Raw genomic sequence first — 23,667 nt, 5'->3', positions numbered from 1 at the left:
TCAATTTAATAAATTCTTATTGAGCACTACTTATGAGCAAATTATTATGATTTTTACTGCAGTCAATCGTATTTTCTACAGTATTATAATCAAGAATTGGCTGTATTCTAATTAAACCTAATTTCTAACATTTACATGCTCAGTGAAAAACATACAGTCCTTTTACAAAAGAGGAGTAATTTAGGTCTTGTTTCTAAAGCTTATGTTGATTGCTCTTAAGCCCACAGAAGTCTCATAAAATATGTACACAAAAGTCACAACTTCTATCTGAACAATTCGAATAGCTTATTCATTGCTAAGTTTTGAATGAAAATATCTGACATTCTTAGTAGATAAACAAAATTATAATTTGATTTAAAGGTCTGAGTACATTTTAAACCTACTGAGTTTTTGCATGGCATATGACAATGGGCGTTATTAGAAGAGATGAATGATCCCTTGTTTCTCTTAATGGAAAAAATTCTATGTGAATTCTTTAATTCCATAGCAGAATAATTTGGTGCCCTTTAAGGTAGCCCTGCATTTGGTATATGGATCAAGGGCTATATACTAAGTTGGCACAGGCACATGGAGTAGGAACATTTGTCCTTTCATTTTCCCAAACCTGGCTCTTCTTTTCCCTTCTTTATCACTGTCCTTCACGCTTTCCTTTTCCTGTCTGCTCTAGTTTTCTTGGAACCACGTATCCTTGAGACTATCATCACTACAATGTACAGTGACATCCAAGATGGGCTATAATGGTGCATATTGCAGAGGATCCAGTGTTGATGGACTTTATATCTACACTGCTCTGTAAACTTTTTCCTCAGTGAGCACTTTTATAGAAATCACAGAGGAGATTGTACAGGAGCAAGGCGATTCAAGGCTTCTCAGTTGTACTGATCAGAGTTTACAGAGCCCTGGATCTTGGTTTCCATGCCCCCATTCCTCAAAGAGTAGGTTTAGAAGAAAGCAACCCAACCTTTTTCTAAGTTAAAAAGAAGATATACCTGGATTAGATCATGTTTTGAATTGCTCAATGCTTGAATTCAATGCTTTCCTTATCACTTTTATGTTATGTTCTATTGACTTTAACTACTGGTTCATTGTTTCAAGGCTACATCCTGTCCAGCTACATCCTCCAACCCCTATTCCCTGACTTCTCGCTCATTCTTTTGCAACCTTAACTATTTTTCATAAAACCAGAGACTTGTAAAGACATTTATTCTCTTGGCTGTTTAGTTCATGCAGTAAGGAAAAGGAAAGAACCTTTCTCATTTCTACATTTTAACCATACAGAAAGCAACCACAAGTATCAGAATTATTTTTGAATGATATTACTTGTTTGAACATGAGTGGTTGTGTTTAATTGGAGTTCAAGTTATTGGTTTTTTTCCCATTTATTGTTTTTGAATAGAAAACACCAGTAATATTAGTCTATTGGAATGCAAGTCATTTATACAGATTGAGGCAAATATAGCTGAATAATCATATAAAAACCTTTTTAACATTTTTGAGCAAACTACTATGAAAAGTTATTTAAAAAAAATAATAGGTAGTAACATCCTTACAGGAACGAGTGCACTGCCTTCCTCAGGTTCACCATAATTGCTTCAGTCTTAAGCAACCAAAGTTTAAAATTGAGAAGAGGAAATTTAACAGACTGGATTCACTATGCCATCCTTTCTGGGGAGAGAAAAAAGAAAAAGAGAGTTAGTTAAAAGTTTAAATAACTTTAACAACCTTCGATTAAATAAAAGTAAATATATTTATTAAGTGATAAGAAATAATCAATACTAAATTTAGCAAACAAGCAAGCATATTATATCATATAAGTGATAAAAAATGGCAAAGAGAATAGATTTTTCATTTATTTACCAATATATAACCATCATAATTTTTCTAAAATTTCTTGTATACACTTTCTTTATATGGGGCTTCTACTAAATCTCCCCCTGCTGGAGTACAAAGCAGTGTTTTGAAAAAGAAATTAAGAATATATGCTTCTTAATTTGCAAACTATTGGGGGAAAGTTTGTGATCTAATAATTAAGTAGCATGTATAAAGTAAAAAGGTTTCATCTTATAGAACAATGAAAAACTAAAACAAGTTTTAAGCATTTTTATAAAGTGAACATATTTTGTACAACATTTCTAACTTTTTTTTTCCGTGAAGCAATCTGCTTTTTCATAGATAGCTTTCTTTATACTTTTGCATTAACCAACAATATTATCCAGAGGGTGGCCACAGGTTTATACCAAAATAAATGAGTTGATTAAGTTTACCTAATTAAATATAGCAACAACCCTATGAACCAACTAGTTAGTATCCAACAGATAATATGCTGCAGTCAGGGCACATGGGATAATGTTGAAAATTGCAAACAAAAGGTCAGTTGCACTCGATGATTGAAAAAATAATTTAGTTTCATTTATTGATTAAGAACTGACAGTGCATCTTCAAAGGAATTAGGAAGGAAACATGAACACTCTACAAACATCAAAGAATTTCAGAGTGAGTACCTTTGATTTCTGTAGGCTATTTTTGAAGGAGTTATTGGTTGCAATGCAAAACCCCACCAAATATTTACATAAGAGATTATTCACCACTTAGCCCTCACTATATTCAGTGTGCTAAAATGTTGGCCAAGAGTAGACTGGATGCAAATTTGCTGAGGATCTCTGCTGTGCTCCTTGTGGAAATAATATCTTTACACGGAGTAAAACGTGTCACTATGAATTTTTACATTGATATTGAAGAAATACCCAGCGTGAATTCTAATGATTAACATAGAGACCCCTTGGTTTTTCTGCATAGCAATTCTTAACTGGGAATAGAGTAGGTAAACCTCTCTGTTTTTCATGTTGCCTTCTCTATATCTTCTTTCTTTGGATTTTGATTATACTCTCTTCTCATACCAAACATGTAACTGTATTCTTTTTGGGGATCACAAGCTATTATAAGAGTCAAGATTGTGATGTTAAGTTTGCATGTAGTGGGCTGTCAATGAGAAAAATTTAGTTGTGTGTGTGTGCGGGTGGGGAGAGAGAGAAAGGGAGAGAGAAAGGGAGAAAGAGAGTTGAATAGCTTGAGAACATGGAATATTGAAAGGTCATCGCTTTTGTTTAATTTGTAAATATTTTCAAGGAATATGATAAAAATTTGTCAGTAATCTTTTTTAGTGTTTTCTAGTTCCTTTTAGAAATTTGGAAATAAAATTTTACCAGAAAAAATTGCACCTCCCTATGTTTCCCATCTTATTCAACAGCACTCTTATTCTAGTCAGTCAAGCTACAAATTTAATTTTTTCTCACTTCTTATCCCTCAACTCTCACTTGTGAGTTCTCTTAGTGCTACCTACACACAAATTTATCCCCAAATCATCCCCTTAACCACAGTATGAGAAATGTTCTGTGAGTAATTCTACAAAAAGGGGAGGGGATGCAAAATCTCTTAAAGCCTTGGATAAGAAATTAATAAGAGAAACATACAAACAAAAAACAACTCTAATTGAACACTGATCTGCATACCTCTCAGATTCCACCAATCTTTCATAATGGAATTCTCATGATTGTGTAAACACACACACAAAAATATGTGTGAGTTCAAGTATTCAAATTTGGGAGGACTTGTGTTTTATAAAATAAATTAAAAAATCACATGGGCTAACTGACAGAGTACTTGGTTAATTTTTAATGAGAATTTATGATTCTTATAGAAACTATGTTTAATCATGTAGCAACATAATAAGAATATATATACACATTTATATGTGTGTACGTATGTATATATGCATTTGTGTGTGTGTATATATATAAATATATATATAAAATTTTGTGTAGAGAAAAGCATTGATTAACCTGAAATTGTCTCAAGCATGAAGAGAAAATTACAGATTAAGTCACAGAAATAAGTTCAGGATCAGTAAATACACATTCAGACCAATCTCTCCATTTCTTTCTGCAACATAAATCACAAATCTTTTCATGCTCTCTCTAAAGCTCTGTAAGATCTTCAGGCATCACTAACAGTAACTACGTTTGCTAAGGCAAAAAGGGGCAAATATTAGTTTTCATATAGTTCTTAATAATACACAAGATATTGCAGAATAACTTCAGTTAATGTGGAATTTCAACTAAGCAAAACTCATATCCTGAGCATTATATTTAATTGATGCCTATGAAATCTATGCCCATATGTCAACATATGTCATCTGTCATATAGCATACATCATCAAAAATAGTGTGAACACTTGAAAATAATTGGCCCTAAATAGGATCTCCACTGTATATTCAGAACTAAATTTCAAACTATCAGAATCAGTATCACTCATAGAAATACTTAAAAACCATTATTAATAATCATCTTGGAAGTGAAATTTTTTTTAAAAAAGCAAGAAACATTGTGGGGAAGAAAGGCTGGCATGAATTAAAAAGAACAAAAACTACTTTTGACTCTTCCAACATGGCTGCAGGCTAGACTTGGGAATTTGTTAGTTTCATAGCTAATTGGTATGATTCTCATTTAGCTCTAAATTTAAGAATGACTATGATGGGACCTGGCTAAGATTTCTTCAGCACACAGCTTTGATTTTGACTTCTTCTTAGTGACCTTATAAGGGTTTTGCATGGGCATGAGTTTAGTCATGCTACGCCTCTTGCCTTCATTGGGCAATAATGTGATGATTCACTTGGAAGACCAGTACCATGCTCTCTCTAAGAGATACCTAGTTTTCCATGCCAATTTGCCATCCAAGTGGTGGGAGATATATGACCATCCTTGTGGTCCATAGAATATTTATTAAATTCATTTGTGAAAGCTACAAAGATGAGGAAGGGAAATCAGTTTTGCACATTATCTCAGTTTTACACATATTGAATTTAGCTGATAAAAGAGCATCTACATTGCTCTCTTTTCGAAGTAATAACAAGAACAACAACAACAAGGGGAAAAAAAAACCCCATGATTTTGGACTCCAGTAAAGTCATAATTGAGGATTAGGTTTAAGAGTCAACTGTTAAAACCAGTAGAGAGTAGACATTAGAGAAAAAAAATAAAGGGAGAGGGCAGCAAATAAAATGGAAAGAATAGGCAAAAGGGAAAATGTCAAGGGAATGTATTTTGAGAAGGAACAGAGTGCATACGGTGTGATTTGTCTAAAAGGAGATTGATTGCCGGTGAGCTTAGCACCATTTCAATAAAGTAGGGTAGAAAGGATCTAGAATGTAGTTGGATGAAGGGAAGAGAAGAGGACTAGCCAGATGAGAGGAGGTGGTTGGTGAGGAAATGGAAAATGTTCAAAGGGTTTTGTCCAATGCAGCAGAGGCAGATGTGTACTAAATGTGTACTAAAGACAACTTTTTGAGAGGAAGAACCATCTAAGTGTACTTTCCAGGTAACTCCCACATTCCTTAGTGAAGTGCTGGGTACAAAGTAATTGGCTGATTGAAGGAAAGGGAAAGGGAGAGAATTGAAGTGATTTAAGGTGTGACATCAAAATATCCTAAGAATAAAGGGAGAGTTGTGGTTTTGTCCAAATTGTGTTTGGAGAGGATTAAAGTCTACAACTTTATTGAAAACCCTGGACATTTCCTTGCACCTTCTAAGCTAACCATTTATAGTTCATTTTTACCATTACCTTTTCCACCTTTGACACTGAAGAAAGATTGTTCATGTTTCAATCACATTTTCTGTCCTCAAACTGTTTCTTATTCTTTCTTTCCCAGACAAGGTCAAACATAATATTGATGAGGCTAAAAAGAAAATGCCAGTGTTTCTACTTGATGTTTTAAGAAAATTTGGGGGGTATACAGTAACCCATAAAAAGACATGGTTTACATTAGATTTCTGGAAATTCCATGAGCTCATCATGGTGATGCAGCAGATTGGTTTCTCTCATACCGAAGAGCCTACATCTGACACTAAATGTTGTTAAAAATTATTGAATAGACAGTTAACTGAGATCATTCTTGTCTGATTTTTTATAATAAAGCATTTAAGAATTGAATGATAATATATGAAGAGGTTTAATTTTTGTCAGTTTTCTCTGTTCAGAAATTATGGACTCATAATCTTAAAATATAAATCTTCCTTCTGGTTACTATAGCCTCTGAGCTTTCAGCAGATGGCTAGATCAAAAGTGAATTAGTCACAAATGTTTTAATTAGTCCCGGGAAGACTATATTAATGTGGCACAGATTTACAACATTTTGAGGGGAAATCTTTTAATTCAAAAATTGTCCTTAGGACTAATGAAGGTTGTAGGAATTTTTCTTTCAACTTCAAATGTACTGTAGAGATTTTCTAATAAAATATACAGTTGTCATATGAAAAATTCACCTTTGCTAACTACAGTCAAATCAGATAATAACTATTTATGGTTTTAATAAAAATTGCTAAGTTATCCAGTTATAATCAATGTGATTAAAAACTCTTCTACAATAAAGAAAAAAAACCCCTGCTCTTCCATCAGTCAATCCAGGATTTTCAAGCATGTTAGGCTCACTTGGAAATTTATTCTAGGAAGTTAAATAAATTCAAAACTTCTATATTCAAGTAGAGTCTTAATTTCTTCTACAATTATGAATTCACAGAACTGCTAGGGCTGAAAAAATTATGAGTGATCACATAATCCAGTCCTCTGCCTTCAGACAGGCCTATATTTAATCTACTTTAAGAAATTTGATAATTGATGTTCTTTAGAACAACCTTTGGGAAAGGAATTTCATGACCTTCGAATGTTTAGCAATCTGCTTTGCCAGAAGATGTTACTTTATATTAAGCAAAAAGCCTCAAGCTAACAGTCTTCAGTGGGAATGATTAGTTCCTTACTAAATTGAGTATCTGTATCACAGGATAATATGATACTAGCAACTTGCTTACTGCATCTTTCTTTGGTTTGCCTGAGAATGCAGCCCTTCAGACACAGAAATGGACATTTCCTCATAAAGTGCCATCAAGAAATCTAACTTTTCTGAATATGCAATTATATATGTTGGGTGATTTTATAATCTCTTCTCCAAACTGAGATACTTTTGTAAGTGAAGGTTGAGGGCCGGGAGCATTAACTGGATGAGACTCTGGGTCTCTCTTGGGCATTTCATTAGATCTGGTAATAAGGTGATTATTCTATTTGAATGCAGATCTAGTGTCATTACTGTCGTTTCCTTCCCCCACCCCCTCAAGATAATGTAAGTGGTTGTTTAAGCAAATTCAACTGTTCCTCTTGTACTTGAAATTAAAATGAAACATGAAATAGTTTCTCCTTATTTGTATTTACTAAATGCTTCTGCTTGCATTTTACATATTTCATGAGAGTGATTACTGTTTAATTTAGTGAGACATTACAAGATAGTTAACTCCTAAAATCTACAGTATATAAAATCCTGTTTTTCACAGCTAGACCTATTCTATTTACCTAAAATAATACTTCAAAAGCAAAATAGCCTCCAAATTGATAGAGTTAAAATAGCTATCAAAATCACTCTGTGATAGTAGTGTTGGGTCCCAGGTCAGGCTGCCCCCAAACATGCTTCAATGGCATATTGGTTATTTTCAATTAAAATTAAGAAACAGCCAATGCAAGAGGGACACTCTGACCCTCCTTTCTGTCTCCCTGAAAGCAGGAAATAAATATCATATGCACTCCTTGCATTTGGAAGTAGGACATTCTTATTGCCAGAGATAGGGAATTTGGGACCAAGAAGTCTGTATAAACAAACCTTGTTACTCCTTTAATTTACTATCTCAAGCTCAAACTCTGTTTAGATTCCTCACTAGTTAAGCACCCAAAGCCTAAGTTTCTTTGTCCTGTCAACTCCTCACAAATTTATTGTTTCCTTGTCTAAAAATTATAAAAGCTGCCTGCTTTAGCCACTTCTTAGGTCCTATTTCTATGAGTGCTTCATATGCATGAATTAAAATTTGTTTCTTTTTCTCCTGTTAGTCTGTCTTGTGGCAATTTTATTAGTCCAGCCACAAGAACTCAAGAAGGGTAGAAGGGTAAATTTCCCCCTTCCCGACAGTAGTAACAGACATTGAGAGAATCTGGCTTTGTGGGCAGTGTGCTCAGCGATTTGAAGCTGCTTTCTCCACAGGTGGCAGCAGAACTATCCCTGAATTATCTCCACGTAAGTATCCACATAGCAGAGTAAATTGAAGGCTTTTCAACAGGGGAGCTCACGGAGCAAACCATATGCTAAATCTCTGTGTTGGAGACCAATTCCGACTGATTTGCAGGACTGAAAACTCTGTATAACAGCACTTTCATGAATTCAAATATTTATTGATTGCCTATTATATGGTAGGCACTCTGCCAGGTGCTGTAGCAAACAAAGTAGAACAGGTCCCTGCTCTCCAGGAGCTTATATTCTAGTAGGAGATACAGACAATAAACATTTAAACAAATAAGTAGGATAATTTCAGATAATAAGAATTGATATGAGTAAAATGGAGTGGCATAATGGGATAAAGAGTGACTGGGGGAAATACTTTAGATGGACTTGGGTATGTAGCCATAGCTTGAGGTTAGATATTTTTAAAATATTATACTAATAATATGAGCCAGCATTTGCTGGGCCTTCTCAATCACAATAAAAAATCCAGTCCTTTTATACTGGTGAGTTAAGCACAAAAGTGTCATTGGTGGGAACAGTTCAACATTTTCTGTTAGTTTGATTTTAATTTTGCAAACTAGGGTGGGAAACTCTCCTTCATCTTTTGCTAAGATACTTAAAGTTCAGTTGAGCTGCAAACTAAAATGTTTTCCCACTTATATTTACATTGTTGTCTCCTCCCCAATAAGCAACTCCCACTTCCCATATCATTAGGTTAAGAGATCACAAAGTTTTGGCTATATAGCAGGCCCTTCTGGCTGTAGAGGATTCCAGTCGAGTGGTGAAAAGCGAAAAATTCAATCAGTTGCCCAGATGTATTTATTGCCAAATATCGGGGTACTTGGATACATCTGGACAGCCGAATGAACTCTTAACTTCTCGTCTTTCCAATAGCTCTTCATTTCACAGCTTCAGAATCACCTATGTAAAGGGAAGAGAAACAAACAAACAAAAAGCCGCTTTGGAGTGGAAGGATCCATCTAGCACTGGTTCTGCTGCCCCATCTAAAAAAAGCAACTCCTACTATTGTTTTATGTTATTATTATACAGTGCATATAAATCACTAAAATTGAGCAATACTATTAAATAACAAATTAATAATGTGAAAATAAAATATATCACAAATTCAAAAAATTGAGCCAAAATTGAAATTAATTGTATAACTGATAAGCTATATAATGTATACATCATTCTAGTACTATTCAGTCCCCTAGGTGTTAAATATGTGAGGTATAGCAAAAAGGACACGAGGCTGAGAGGTGGGAGACCTCGGTTCTAGTCTTGATTTTATCACTTAGTTGATGTGTGATTTAGGATAAGTCACTGGACCAGTTTGGGCCTCAGCTTTTTCAACCATGACATGAAAGGCTTGTGATAAAGGATCTCTATCCCTTCTGACTCCAAAAGGCTGTGATTCCGGTTTTCTTCATAAATGTTGAACATTATTCTATGCTATTTTACAAGTAAGATGCTTCTAAATAGCTAAGTTTGGTTACAATTAGATTCTACTTCTACTTATTGCCAATGAAATGTAGGACATGACATTCATCTGAGAAAGCCTCTTGATTTGAAAGATACGTGAAAGTGGTTTTTACCTTGATTATTCTCATGATGCAGCCTGCAAATTAATGTGCATGTATTCTGTCCCATCTCTTCTTTCTGCTTCCTTAAATGATTCTTAAATATGTATTTCATTCTCAAGGAATTAGGAGACTACCCAGACGCACACAAATTTTTAAAACAAAATTATTTGTGATTTTCTGATTTTAAAAAGTCTTTATGCCTAGGATACTTTACAGAAAAGTGAAGTATAAGAAGTACTGGCCAGTTTCTTGGTTATCTAAAGTTTCACTTCTGCTTTAGTGGTCTAATGCTCAACTAAAACCTGTTTACTGCTTTGTGTACTCTTCTTCCTTTTTATTTATTTATGGAGAAAAATGGTACTGCAACTCGACAACTTTGAAAATACTGTTTCTTGCACCAATTCTGTGAACTTTATATCAGATGGTGTTAATATTTAGAGAAACAGAGCTGCCTATTTTGTAACTCCTCTTGGTGACATTAAAGCTAAAGTATCAGACCACAAATGACATGTGATATATTTTCACTTTTTTCCTAACTAGACGCATGAAGAATTCTGCTAATTGCCCTCCCAGAGTACATCCTGTACAACTCAGTTTACAAAAATACAATCTGTCAAGAAGTTCAAACCAACATACATCCTCAAACCCTTTCGCTCATGATTTCAAAGTGTGTACGTGTGTGTGTGTATGTGTGTGTGTGTGTGTGTGTGTGTGTGTGTGTGTATTTTGGGGCTGGGGAATGAAAAGAAAGGTGCTATGAATATACAAATTTTATCATCCTGCATAACACCATAATCTCATAAGTTGAAATCATTTCATGATGATTCAAAGCCCCTTTGAGTGGTTGAATATTTTCATTCATGTTTTTCAAGCAGGAGAATTAACTTACCTAATTTTAAAAGTCTGTGAAATATTGATCACTGCACATTTGGCAGAAATAAGCAATTTGTGAAATAACAGGTGCTTCATAACAGCAACACCGGTTTTTACATCTCACTGAAAGATTATTCTATATATAGGCAGTCACGACTTTTCCACCCACTCATGTACAATAGAGACAGTTTTCTATCACATAGATTCATAGTATAAAATAGACCAACTGTAGGCAACTTTGGTAAAATATCACCATGTTATTCTACAGTTTCATCCAAAGTTAAAATAATTTAAGAAGAAAAATATAAAAAGGTATTTCTGAGACAATTGAGAAAATGTGAATATGGACTGGAATAGTAGATGGTACCAATGGATTATTCTTAAAATTGTTAGGTATGGTAATTACATCATGGTTACGTAAGAATATACCCACAATTTTGGAAATGCATGCTGAAGGAAAGCAAAATGATTTAAAATAATTCAACAAAGAGAGTGGGAGAGAAAGAAAAAGGGATAGATGAATCAAGCATTGAAAAACCTTATTAATTATTAAATCTGGGTGATGGGTACATGAAGGATCATTATACTCTTGTCTCTACTACTGTGTATGTTTGAAAGTTTTTCAAAAGAAATTGTAACTACAAATGAGATATGCTTTCAGGTTATATAGCATGAAAAATATTTAGTTTTCTCAAAGATGGCAGAATTCATTGTTTTATGCCCAACCCAGTTTTTATTTTTAGCACCGTAATATGCCACCAGTTCAGTTGTTAAAAAGAAAAACAAAACACAAAACATTATTTTAGCCATCTCTAATATGATGAAGACAATGTATTTTCTCTAGAAAAAAATTGATCTTTCTAGATACTGTAAACTTATCTAGGCCTCTTTCTTCTTTGATAGCTTTCTTCCCAGTGGATGTTATGACAGTGTATTTTGAGAAAAGTAGTCTCCTTGAGTGAACCACATTTCAAATACCAATTCATTAAAGTCTTTTCATCAGTATACCCTCTCCACTTTAACAACAGCTTACAACAACTTGAACTCTCTCATTTAAGCTATCGAGGGAGACACAGTCATGGTGATTCATTAAATACAGGGCATGGCTCTAAATTGGTAAAGGTCTTAAAAATCTCGCAGGACAACAATGTGATCATTTAGAGGAAGGTGACTGACTGTAAATAAGGTTTTCTGACAGCTTCACATGCAGTATGCATATTACAATATTTAAATTTGCTATGAATTTCTCTAGTAGCTGTAAATTCAAAAGTGGTTCCATCGTGCATGACTGGGCGTAATTTTTAACAGTGACTAAATATATTGAAAATTTGCATTGATTAAGTGTATTAATTTCTCATTGGAAACCTCTGTTCACTCAGCAAATTTATAAAGGAAAATATATTTTGTGCTAATCCTCACTGAGGTACGGTGTGACCCCTTTGCCTCATATGTGATTTTATAGACCTTTGAAATTATGCTGGGAAATAGGTTAATGAGAGTACTTTATTCTTTTTTCTCATTTCAGGGGCTTAGTATTTCATGATATCACAGAAATGGCATTTAAATAATGCTTTACTTTTCCAAACGGCATATGATGCTGACTAAATTATGCATTCGTTTAACAAAAATATATGCATCAACATGGATATTTGTTCTTCTTAAGTAGTAAATCATAGGCGGTGTTGTTACTTCTATTGTTACATTCAAAAACTGTCACAGGAGTCCTATTTTCTTATTTTACAAATAATTTCTAGGTTAAAGTTCTAGGGGCCTATTTTTTTCAAAATGCAGGTACAGTGCTAATAAAACAAAATCCACAAACATTTAATGACCACCTACTGTGTGCCAGGCACTATGACAATTAGTTTCACCTAATTTGAAGTTCCACAACTCATTTTACAGAAAAAGAAATTGCTAGATTCAAAGAGATTAAGCAGTTTTTCCTAGTGAATAACAAGTCAAGATTCTAAAAGAACATTTTAGGGATTAAAAAACCAACACATTTAGAAAGACAATATAAGCAGAGAGCTTAAGTGCTCATCAGGGCATTGTTCAGTTATTCAACACATTTATTTAATGCCTAGTATGTGCTCGACAATATTCTAGACACTTGGAATACAACAATAAATAAAGCAAAGACCCCTGCCCATGTAGAGATTACATTCTTGTTCTTTCCACTGATTATCAATTATTTCTTAATGGAGAATATATGATAAAATAAATTGGTATAATTTTTAAATGTTTTCAAGATTTTACTCATCTCTTCTACAAATAAAAGAATAAAAGTTCTGCAAGCTACTTTTGCCAAATTACCTCAATCCTTAAGGTTACTGAATAACATATTTGTGATTTTATATTCACTGCTGTTCTCTATTGAAACAATTTTTTCCCACCATCTGCTGGTATTGGAGTTCTGAAATAAAATCAGTTGTCACCACATTACTTGTTATTGAAAGAAAGATTCCTTGAGTTTTACAATCTTATTTTAAATTACTAAAATATTTTGGTCCAAATTAAATCCATCTGTATAGAAAAGCAACTTAAAAAAATAAAAGCCAAAGAGAGAAGAGTTGGCAATATAGTGCCTCCATAGCCGATCATATTACATCACATATATATATAGGTTTGAAAAATTCTACAGATTCCACAGAACACCTGCTACTCAGAGAAAGCCAGAAATTATCTAAATGGTCATTGCAATTAACTTGCCAAAAACTGAGAATTTACATTCATAAAACAAGTACTCAGCTCTTGCCAATATTTGTGGAAATTTATTCATCAGCTTCCCACATACCTTTTGGCTTGATATTTTGCATCTGGCAGTAGAGAAAATCTCAGTACAGGACTTTATAAAGTTCATGCCACTGAATCTGTCATTGTGGTATACCCTGGGAAATGTTAATATCTAAGCCACCATCTGTCACCCTAAGATATGTAGAGAGAATAAAGGATCTTCCTGATGGAGTAATCCCTGCAGAAATTTCTCAACATGAAAAGAATATGAGGGACTTTCCTGGTGGCGCAGTGGTTCAGAATCTGCCTGACAACGCAGGGGACACGGGTTAGATCCTTGGACTGGGAAGATCCCACATGCCACGGAGCATCTAAGCCCATGCGCCACAACTACTGAGCCCACGTGCCACAACTACTGAAGGCCGCGTGCCTAGAGCCCATGCTCCTCAACAAGAGAATCCACCGCAATGAGAAGCACGCGCATCACAATGAAAAGTAGCCCTCGCTCCCAGCAACTAGAGAAAGCCCACGTGCAGCAACAGACCCAAAGCAGCCAAAAATAAGTAAATAAAATATAAATAAATTTATAAAAAAAGAATATGAAAAGGGGATGCATAATAATTGTTTCCATTTACTAATTTATTATTATATGCCAAATGCTGTGAGAAATACTTCATATAGTTTTTCTCACTTAATCTTGGTCATGACAACAATGTAATACCAAATTAAAAAATAAATTAAGATGTTAAAATATCACATATAGATAGTAAGTGGTAGAGCTGGATTCAATTTCAAAATTGTTCATTCCAATGTCTATACTCTTTCACTTTGTACCACCAACCCTTACAGTGGTTCTTTGATTCCTATAAGAAACTATAACATTCTCCAAGTTGAACATCGTACCTGTCAATTTCTATGTCTAATAAGTACACTCTCAGGAAAGGTATTGAAGGGAACACTCAAAGACCGTCCAATTTCCTGTTTTGACAGTTGAAGCAACTGATCCAGAAGAGATAAATGACTTAGCCAATGTCCTTATGTTAATTTTTGTTGGTGCCAAGATTAGAAGCAAGTCTATTCTCTTTCCAGTCCTTTGATGCTGAGCCTTACCAAGAGCAAAGGGCCTCTAAAAGTCACAGATGTTTAACGTCTCACTAGTTTATGCATAACGTTTAGTACCAATGTCTCATATCCTCCCTTTAAATAAAAGAAGTGAAGGAAATGTCATAGACTACACAATTAAATGCAGTAGAAAGCTACTTTGGAATGCATTCCTGAACACCTCACTCTTTAAATATTCAAAAAAAGGAAGTCAGGCAGAAAGGCAGAAAGAAAAAAGGAAGAAAGGAAGGAGAGGAAGAAAAAGAGAAGGGAGAAAGGGAAGGAGGGAGAGAGGAAGAGAGAGAGGAAGGGAACAGAAGGAAGAAGGGGAAAGAAAATTGTTTTCAAATCTGTGTTAATTCCTGGATGTCTGGAAGCCCCACATGGTTGTGTTATGCATACTGTTCCAGGGACTAACTCTGGCAGGAATAGCTGGCAAGGCTATTCTCAAACATAAGTTGTTTGTGCAAAACTTTGTTAAATCTCACAGTTGCTTTCTTGATCATTTAATTTACTGACAACAATAGCAAGGGGACAAAGTGATTTTTAGATACAAGTAACACTTCCATGACTAGAGTGAAAATGTAAAGAAAGCGATTTTGTTCTGTTGGAAAACACACTAGTTTATGTATTCAAACAAGTAGTATGGAGATAATCCCACCAACCAACAGTCCTAGATTATTAGTTTAATACAGTTTGTGAATTTAGCATAACTGACACAATTATATGCAAAATAAAACTCCACTAGGAAGGTTTTAAATAGCAAGAAAGATAGCTTTTAGCTTTGGTGCACTAGGATTAACCCAAGTGATTCACATGATGACACTGCCTTTCATCTTGATAAAACTAATTGCACTAGTAGTTTTGAAAGCAGAGACTCCTTTCAAGCAATAAAGTGTTCTATTATAGTTTAAGAGTTGCCAAATAATGCCTTCTCCCTCTGGGTCACATAGTTAAGTACGCATAGAAAGTCTTTTGTCCATTTCACGTGAAGCTGAATAATACTAAAATTTTTGAGTCAGGTAACCAACTTTTGGAGGACATTATGTCTCTAAACCTTTAAGATAAGGTGCGTAAAATACTGGGATAAGCTGACTTTAACTGTTATTAAAGGAAGACAAGTATGCTGCATTTGAATGAGCATTGAGTTTTGCGGTCCAAAGATAGAAAGTTGAGTACAACTTTTACTTCTGAACTTTATAACTTTGGGCAACTCATTTAATCCTTCTGTGCCTTTTTAAATCTAGTGTGTAGCCAAAAAGCTGATAAATGTGAAATTGCTCTGTAAAAAGCTAAATGATTGGCAGATATTAAAATAAAGAGGTATGTTGATTTAGTGAGTAAGTGCATTTTCTGAAATTAGTCAATAGAATCATCTAATTATTTTAAAATCATGGTCAGAGTAACATGATTAGGTACCAAACTATTTTAGTTAGCATTGATTGATTTCCTAATATGCAACTCTAATACAATATATTCGTAATGAAACAACTCACAATAAACATTTATTTCATCTAGAGTTTTTTCTTTGTCTTCAAAGATTGGGAGGCAAGCCAGTTAGAAATGGTTATAATACATTTATGTATAAGTAGTCTTACTTTCAAAAAAAGGGCAAAGTTGACAGAAAGACTGAATTGACTGTATTCAAGCCTGACTAGAACTGAAATCAACAGGGTTTCCATGATACTCAAATGAGGAGATACACAAACACTCTGAGAGTTTACACGGGTAGGGAAAGCAAGTCACTCACATAAGCCATGAACTGAAATATGGGAATAAATGGACCATCAAAAGGAGAAATTATTTCTGATAGTGAAAAAAAATCACTCTTTAGTAGCAGGTTCAGCATAAATACGCTCTCCAGTCAGCTTCATCTTCTTTATAATCCTCTGGATTATAGTACCATCCTGAGCTGAAATCGTTAGCTTTTGGCAATCCATTCAAGGGAAAGTGGTAACTGAACAATCATGATGGTTTACTATAAAAGCACATGCTTTCAAACTGATGGGCCTTTTCTGCAGGGTTTTAAAGTCATGTTTAGATCTTTAGGTTTATAGTCCCATTGAAACAATGCTCTATTAATACATCTTTATAAAATATGATAGATATATGTTTTTAATCTAAATGTCTGTAATAATATTTTGAGTAAAAATTCCTTTAAGAAGTTTCTATCACTTCATCATTTTTTAAGCATACATATAATAAGCACTCAAAAATAGTCTTGAGCTTTTTGAGTTGAAGTTTTAAGGATAATGGGTTCTTGGAGATTTTTTTCTGAGTTAAGTTAGGGTGGCTGGCTGGTATTCATTGACAGTTTGTATTTTCTCTCTCTAAACAACGGCAGTGGAAATCTTTTTTGTTTTGTTTGGTTGTTTTTACTAAATTCTAGAAAAAAACAGCCTGGACAAATCTTAAAATCTTATTTATTTATTTTTTTTTTTCAGTATAAAATACAGTTTTATTCCTTCCAACTTAAGTTGGAGACTTTGGATTAAAACACCCTGAACAACTACAGAAAATCTTATTTTTTTTAAAGCACTGATCGATTACATTTCAATTTATTACCATACAATAATTTTTAAAATAAACTATACGTGATCATTTGGTTACTACTTTTCTTTTGACTGGATTACCAAAAACTATAGATTTCAGCATAAGATGGTACTATAATCCAGTCTATTTTAAAGAGGATTAAGCCAACTGGAGAGTGTATTTATGCAAACCGATTTTAACAGATCGCAATTCTTTTTTGCTCTTAAATCTTGAAATGAGCTTAAAAGAGTCAAATAACTGGGTTATTTTTACTTTCAAGTTCAAAAAAATCAGGGCAAGCAGGTGTAGAAAAAATGAGCATGTCCAATCTATTTGAAGTCTTTGTATGGATTCAAAGCTCATCAGCAAAACATTCTTGAGGCCTCTATTTCAGCAGGGCATTTGTTATTCTAATAAAACAACAATAATAAATTGAAGAGCCAGTGAATTAGGGAAGGTGTATTATGTCCATCAAACTTTAAAATATGACAGGATGCATTTTTTTATTGAGAAAGGCAGGTACAATCACATGCCTTCACATCTATTCGTAATGATTTAGAGTAGCATGTCAGTCCTATTTACACTCAGCATAATTCATATTCCACTCCAAGGAATAATTCAATGCTTCATTATATTACTTACGTTATTATAAAAGAAAAAAGAATTATGAATGAGTACAAAATCACCTGCCAGTATAAACTGCTAGAGTGAAATGAAGAGAAACATTTATTATGCTTATATTATATATACTTTCAAATCTGTAGACTCATGCTTTCCTTGCCAAGAAATTCATATTGAATCATAAGAAATGCAATAGACCAATATCTGTGGCAGTAACCTTTGATGTTAATGAGGGAACTGGCAGTCATATAAAATCAGATTGATCACAGAAAATACAGTTTCAAGAAAGAACATGTTGGCTAGCAGTTTGATATTTCTTCTCTTCCTCCATGAAAATTATATGCATGAAAGGATTTTTTAAAAAATCAACATTTTAATTAAAAAGTTGCACAGGCAGACTTTGAAACTATACCTTAAAGTAGTTGCCTTCTTTTTGCAATGACAGTAAAGGTGATTCACTTTAGCCTTGGTACTCCCTGAGAAAAAGCAAGGTCTCTAACAAAAAAGCACTTCATGAGGAAAAAAGAAAAGAATCCACACTCATATCCATCATTAATTTATTACATAAGCCTTAATTGAGGGCCTTTTATGTGTCAGGCACTATGCTAGGTGCTGGTGACATGGTGACAGGCAAAATAGACATCCTTTTTTTGTATGAGAAGAAAGTCCATTGCGTATAACAGACTTTGTATGAAAAATCACACCAATTCCATATCATTGGAGGTTGTGATTGGTGCTAAGAAAGGAAAGGATAGGGTGCTAGGAGCCAGTTTAATTTATATTGGTTGGTCAAATATGCCTTTTTAAAGAAGTGACAATTAACTGGGATCTGAAGGATTCATGCTATGCCAGTTTTTCATTTGGTTACAAGGTTATTGGAAAAAAATTGTATGTCAGTCTCAAGTTTAGCAGATCCAAATCCATTTATAGTGCTGGGGTTGTAAGATGAGTATATTAAAAAGCCATAACTTAAAATAAAAGAAAAAGCTATTATAAATATTTCTCAAAGAAAACTGGAGGACATTAAATTATACCATCTTTGGGCTTGCTTTATTGTTGAGCAATCTCAAGATTCCATAGAATGTCTGAGGTAGAATTCTAATACTTAATAAATAGACTCCCTTCTGTGGGCACCTTTTATTTTGGGCAATACACATCTGCCACCTAGTGACTACCACAATAACTACTAAAAAAGTCATTTATATTGGTAGGCCGTACGGTGGTTTTTACACAGAATAAAATGCTCCTACCTAAATACAGCAATCTACATATTGAATTCCTAATCCTCTTTCTTTACATGAAAAGTAATTCCATGTGCACATGGCAAAGATACTAATATAAAAGGAGAATAGGATAAGTTACTATTAAAAATAAAAGAGCTCACTTCAAATGTTATCTCATCCCAATTTTCATAGATCAATTTTGCAGATCACCAAAATTACAAATGGGCTTCCAAAAAAGGAAACAAAAGTGACTGTTTTCCCCAATTTGGCTAAAAAAAGTTTTGCCCTAAATTTAGTAGGTTAAAGCATCTTTTCTTTTTATGAAATAGAAAATAACATCATTTATTACACACAGTAAGAATACTCTTTTGTGGAACTGTGTATGTGTGTGTTCCGAGTTGCACACTACAATGTATTTCAATATTGTGGATATCAATCAAAAATTTTTGAAAGGTACTAGAAGGCTTTCCATGATAATGGGTTAGCATGGTAGGCAAATCTTCTAGAATGACCTCAGTGACACTCACCCTTGCATAATCCCCTCCTTTTAAGTGTGACTGGAACATGTAAATATGAGATATCACTTCCATGAGTTTGTTGCTTTATATAGCAAGAGATATTATCCAGGTGGACCTAATCTCATCCTATTAGTGCTTTATAAGTTGATAATTTTCTCTAATTTGTAAGTGAAGAGAACTGAAGCATGAAAAGGATTCTATATGCAGTTGCTGGCTTTGAAGATAGAGAGGGCCATGTGAAAAGGAATGTGGGTTTCCTCGAGGAGCAGAGAGTAGTTTCCAGCTGGCAGCCAGCAAGAAAATAGGGACTACAGTCATATAGCCCTAAGGAACTGGATTCCGCCAACAATCTGAATGAGCCTGGAAGCAGATTCTTCTCCAGAGCTTCCAGATAAGAGCTCAACCCAGCAGACACATGGACTTCAGCCTTTTGAGAACTTAAGCAGAGAATCCAGGGGAGGTCCCTGGACTTCTGCCCTACAAAGCTGTGAACTAATAAATGGGTATGGTTTTAAACCACTAGGTTTTTGGTAATTTGTTACACAGCAATAGAAAACATACAATTAGTCAATACAGTTAATATAAGAGGCATGGGGAAAATGCTCAGTTATTATAGGGGCAGAGACATGAGCAAATAGAATCAAAGTGTGAGGAGTAGGAATGATTGTGATATGTCAGGAAAGGTAGAAGAGTGAGGGTGATGGCATGGGCAAAAAGTAGAGTCTCAGAAAAATGACTAGAAGAGAATAGAGGCAAGGAACAGAAGAATCACAAGATGTAGCAGGCGAAGTCTTGTTCTCCTTGTTAGGTAAATGGGTTTAAAACCTTTACATTTTAATTTATTTAACTCATTTTTTTCTGGCATTCTCCTTGATAGAAATGGGAAAATCAGGCTCAAAATGGGAAAAAATTAGAAGTTGTACATTGTCACAATCCATCTTAATAGAGAAGCTTTATTGGATTTGAACAAGCATGAATAAGAATTGAATTAAATTTATGCCAAAAAAAGCAGAAGGCACTTTATTTGGATTGATGTGGACTAAGAAATCAAGTGATCAAGTCAGTACATTGTTAGATTCGTGGCACAAAAGGAAATGGAAACATTGAAAAGCTTTGCTTGCTTAATATACAGAATCAGGTAAAAGACTGATGGCTCCAAAGCAAGTAAATGGGAAATTGATCGCATATTGCACAGAGTGATATTCCTCTGAGACTTTGGATAACAAATATAACCTACTTCAGGAAAGATTCCCAGAATTTAAAACGCAGAGCTGTCAGATCATGAAAAGAAAAATTCTGAATAGGCTGTAATTGTTATTGAAACACTGAGGCAATTAAAATCTTAAATGTGAGGAAAGGCAAAGAGATGATGGCTTCCCAGGAGAATGCCATAAAACTTTAAATATCTCCTGTGCTCTAAACTGCTCAGAGAACTAGGAGGATTATTCAGTTTTTAATTCCTTTTCCCGCAGTGAAACCTCATAGAAAGCCATTAATAAGCAACTACTATGAACAAGACATTATTTTCTTCTCCTTAGGGTTTATATAATAAGAGGGCAAATGCTAAGCCCACAGAGAATTCATGCTCTAAGGAAACAGAAGAACGATGAACAAGAAGAGTAATCAACACTGTATATAGTTTTATCAGTAATCATCAAATCCTTTTCCTCTTGTGTCACAAATCTTTAACAGAGTCCAAAACAATGAAAATAAAACCACTCTCAACTTGAAATTAAGATAAATGAAAAACAAAAACCTGTTATGAATGTACTTTCATTCAGTTTTGCACCTGTAACTGCTATTACAGTCCATCTTTATGGATTTTTGGCATTGTATCAGAGTTTCTAAACTTATTTTCCACCCCCAAATGGTATAGGTAAATGCTACACTTAATTTCATGATTTTCAGTAGCATATGTAAGACTTCTTTTTTCTTCTGCAAATACTTACTGGTTTCTCAGTAAATTAGAAACATCATCTTAGTAGGCGCTATTGATTAGATACAGATTTTATTTCCAAGTACGGGTGAAAAGAAGAAGGGTAAAGCAGATACAGGTATACCCTAGAAGTCACTATATTGCAAGTGATGATGGGTGACCTGACTGTTGTAGTTAACAAGAGGTACCAGTGAATCATATTTTATCTCAGCTTTTAGAAAACGGATGTATTTCAGTTTTTTTCTAGTGAGCTTAGGGTGTGGTCTTACTTGAAGTCAGGGAGAAGGACTAATGCTTATATAATCTTGTTCAAAACTGTATGAAGTATGCTCCATTATATGCCTTTGAAGAATTGACTTGAAAGCATGCTACTTGAACAAAATTGTTTTGTTAGTGACACTCGTTTGTTTCCTAGTGTGAATATATGATTCCTGATGTTAATGAAAAGAGGAAAGTTTGCTAAGTCAACTTTTAAGATATAATTAAATGACACTAAGCTTCACTGCAGCTCATCATTATTATTATCGTGGTGCATTTATCTGGCACTTCTTATTTGCAACGTGCAAGACAAATGCACTCATATTAACTCTCCTACTGAGTTTGGGGAGTCAGGGTGAGCACATAACTCTATTGTTCAATTAACCAAGTTGAAAAGTTTACAAAACCTCGGAGGAATTATTTGTTCACTGTAGCTACTATTTGCATAGCACTGGTGGTTCCCGGCTAGTGTTTACTATTGACTGGGAAAAAACTTAATTTTTGTAATTCTGCTATTAAAAATTCATAGCTCTTCAAAATTTTTCAGTGAATAAAGATCATGGTGCTAGGAATTATATAATACAATATTTTAAAATGACTTCCTTGTGTTTATTACAATGAACTTGTGGAGGTAAAGGGAGAGAAACATGATGAGGCTGAAGATAATTGATTTTGAGATAGAGCAGTAGGAGAGTGAGCTGATAATTTAGGAAACATAGATATTCAGCATTAGGAAAGTTAAAGAGCTTTCCTTCTCTGTTGTCTCTTGTCCCCACTCACACACAAACAAACATACTTTAAAACTCCCAATCCTAACCTCACCTAAGGAATCTGAGTCTATAGTATCAAAAACAAAATAAAACCCAGAACTAGGCCTGTGTTCCCATCATACAATTATTGGCATATTTTCTTTTTCGTGGTTCACTTTAGGAGTTTCTAATGCAACTAAAAGATAGTTTCTATTTAAAATTTCCCCATCAAATAATCGTTTTCATTGTTAAAAACATATGAAATTTCTAAGGGCATTAATAAATCAAATAATTGCTTTGTATGACAAACTTCCCTTAGGGGATGATATTGCAGACAGGAAACTCTTATTTTTAAAAGGCCAAAAGATACAATCTTCTAGATAACAAGCCTAAAGAGAGGCAAGGTATCAATAACCCTTGCCTTTTAACTTTAAAGCTTTAGTGGGAAGCTGTGAAATTAACTGAAAATAAGAAATACTTCAAGCTTTTCTATCCCTCTGCAACCCCTCATTCCCAGGATCCAGCAGTAATTTCTAAATTATTGGTTAGAAATACAGAGGACGTTGTGCTACTAGTGAGGTTTGAAAGAGAGTCTGTAAAGCAAAGGAGAGCAAAAACATTTCTTTGAACACAGTATAATCCTAGCAGTCCTAGAAAGCGTAAACATAACAGATATTGCAGAATATGTTTGAGAAAAATCAAATTAATAGATAGTTCTAGCTAGAATAAGTATTCCTTGTTTTAGTGTGCTAGGGATAATTAAAGGAAACCCTCCCAGCAGCCATAAGGTCTCAGGTAAAGGAATATTTTGTCTCTGCACTGAGTTTATGCAATATTTAATCAATCATTAAAAATATGCTTAAATTATGTTGCCTTATTAGCTTAAAATTTTTATTTTGCCTTCCTGGTGCTCTAAGTGTTATCTGGGAAGGCACCATAATCTTTTCAGTGCTTAGAGTCTTTAAAATCTTACTTTGGCTTGACCTGGATGTAACTGGAGTTGTGGAGGACACTGATGTCTACTGTTGGTACCAGGAATTTGGAGATTCTTGCAAGTAATTTAACAATGATTTTCTCACTGAAACTTTGTGGTTGCACCCATAGGGTCGCTTTCCATATTGGGTTTTATGGTTATTATCTCAAAAAATAAAAGGAGAGTAAAAAAGAAGCAGGTCATGGTCTAAGAATTGCTGATGACTTGGGACAGTATTTAAAAAAGTCAACTCTCATTGAATTCCCTTAGATTTCTTTGGGAAATTCTGTCTCCAGTTTGATGAATTTTCTCTTTGTTTTGTTTCATTTTTTAACCTTCCATTTCAGCCAACTTTTATTACAAAGATGGGAGAGCATAATCCAAGAAGATAGGCGATGTTGGTTTTAAACCGACCATGGGAATGAATACGGAATAATATGACTACTACTACTATTACTACTAAGATGTTCTTGA

The 23,667-nt window shown here is 34.2% G+C and overlaps 1 protein-coding gene across 1 annotated transcript in view; it reads right to left on the bottom strand.

Annotated features, from left to right (window-relative positions):
• The window catches only part of HTR2C (5-hydroxytryptamine receptor 2C), a 144,574-nt gene extending 127,767 nt beyond the window's left edge, over nt 1–16,807 (bottom strand). The window contains exon 1 of the mRNA XM_082377653.1: nt 1,551–16,807. Coding sequence (XP_082233779.1) covers nt 1,551–1,585 — 35 coding nt within the window. The 5' untranslated portion in view covers nt 1,586–16,807. The remainder of the gene's footprint in view (nt 1–1,550) is intronic.
• Nucleotides 16,808–23,667: the final 6,860 nt, after the last annotated feature.

The sequence above is a fragment of the Balaenoptera borealis genome, assembly GCF_965194805.1.
Source record: "Balaenoptera borealis genome assembly, chromosome: X".
NCBI classification, from domain to species: Eukaryota; Metazoa; Chordata; class Mammalia; order Artiodactyla; family Balaenopteridae; genus Balaenoptera; species Balaenoptera borealis.
The sequence above is the reverse complement of the archived record's forward strand: the minus strand, read 5'-3'. Positions and strand labels throughout refer to the sequence as shown.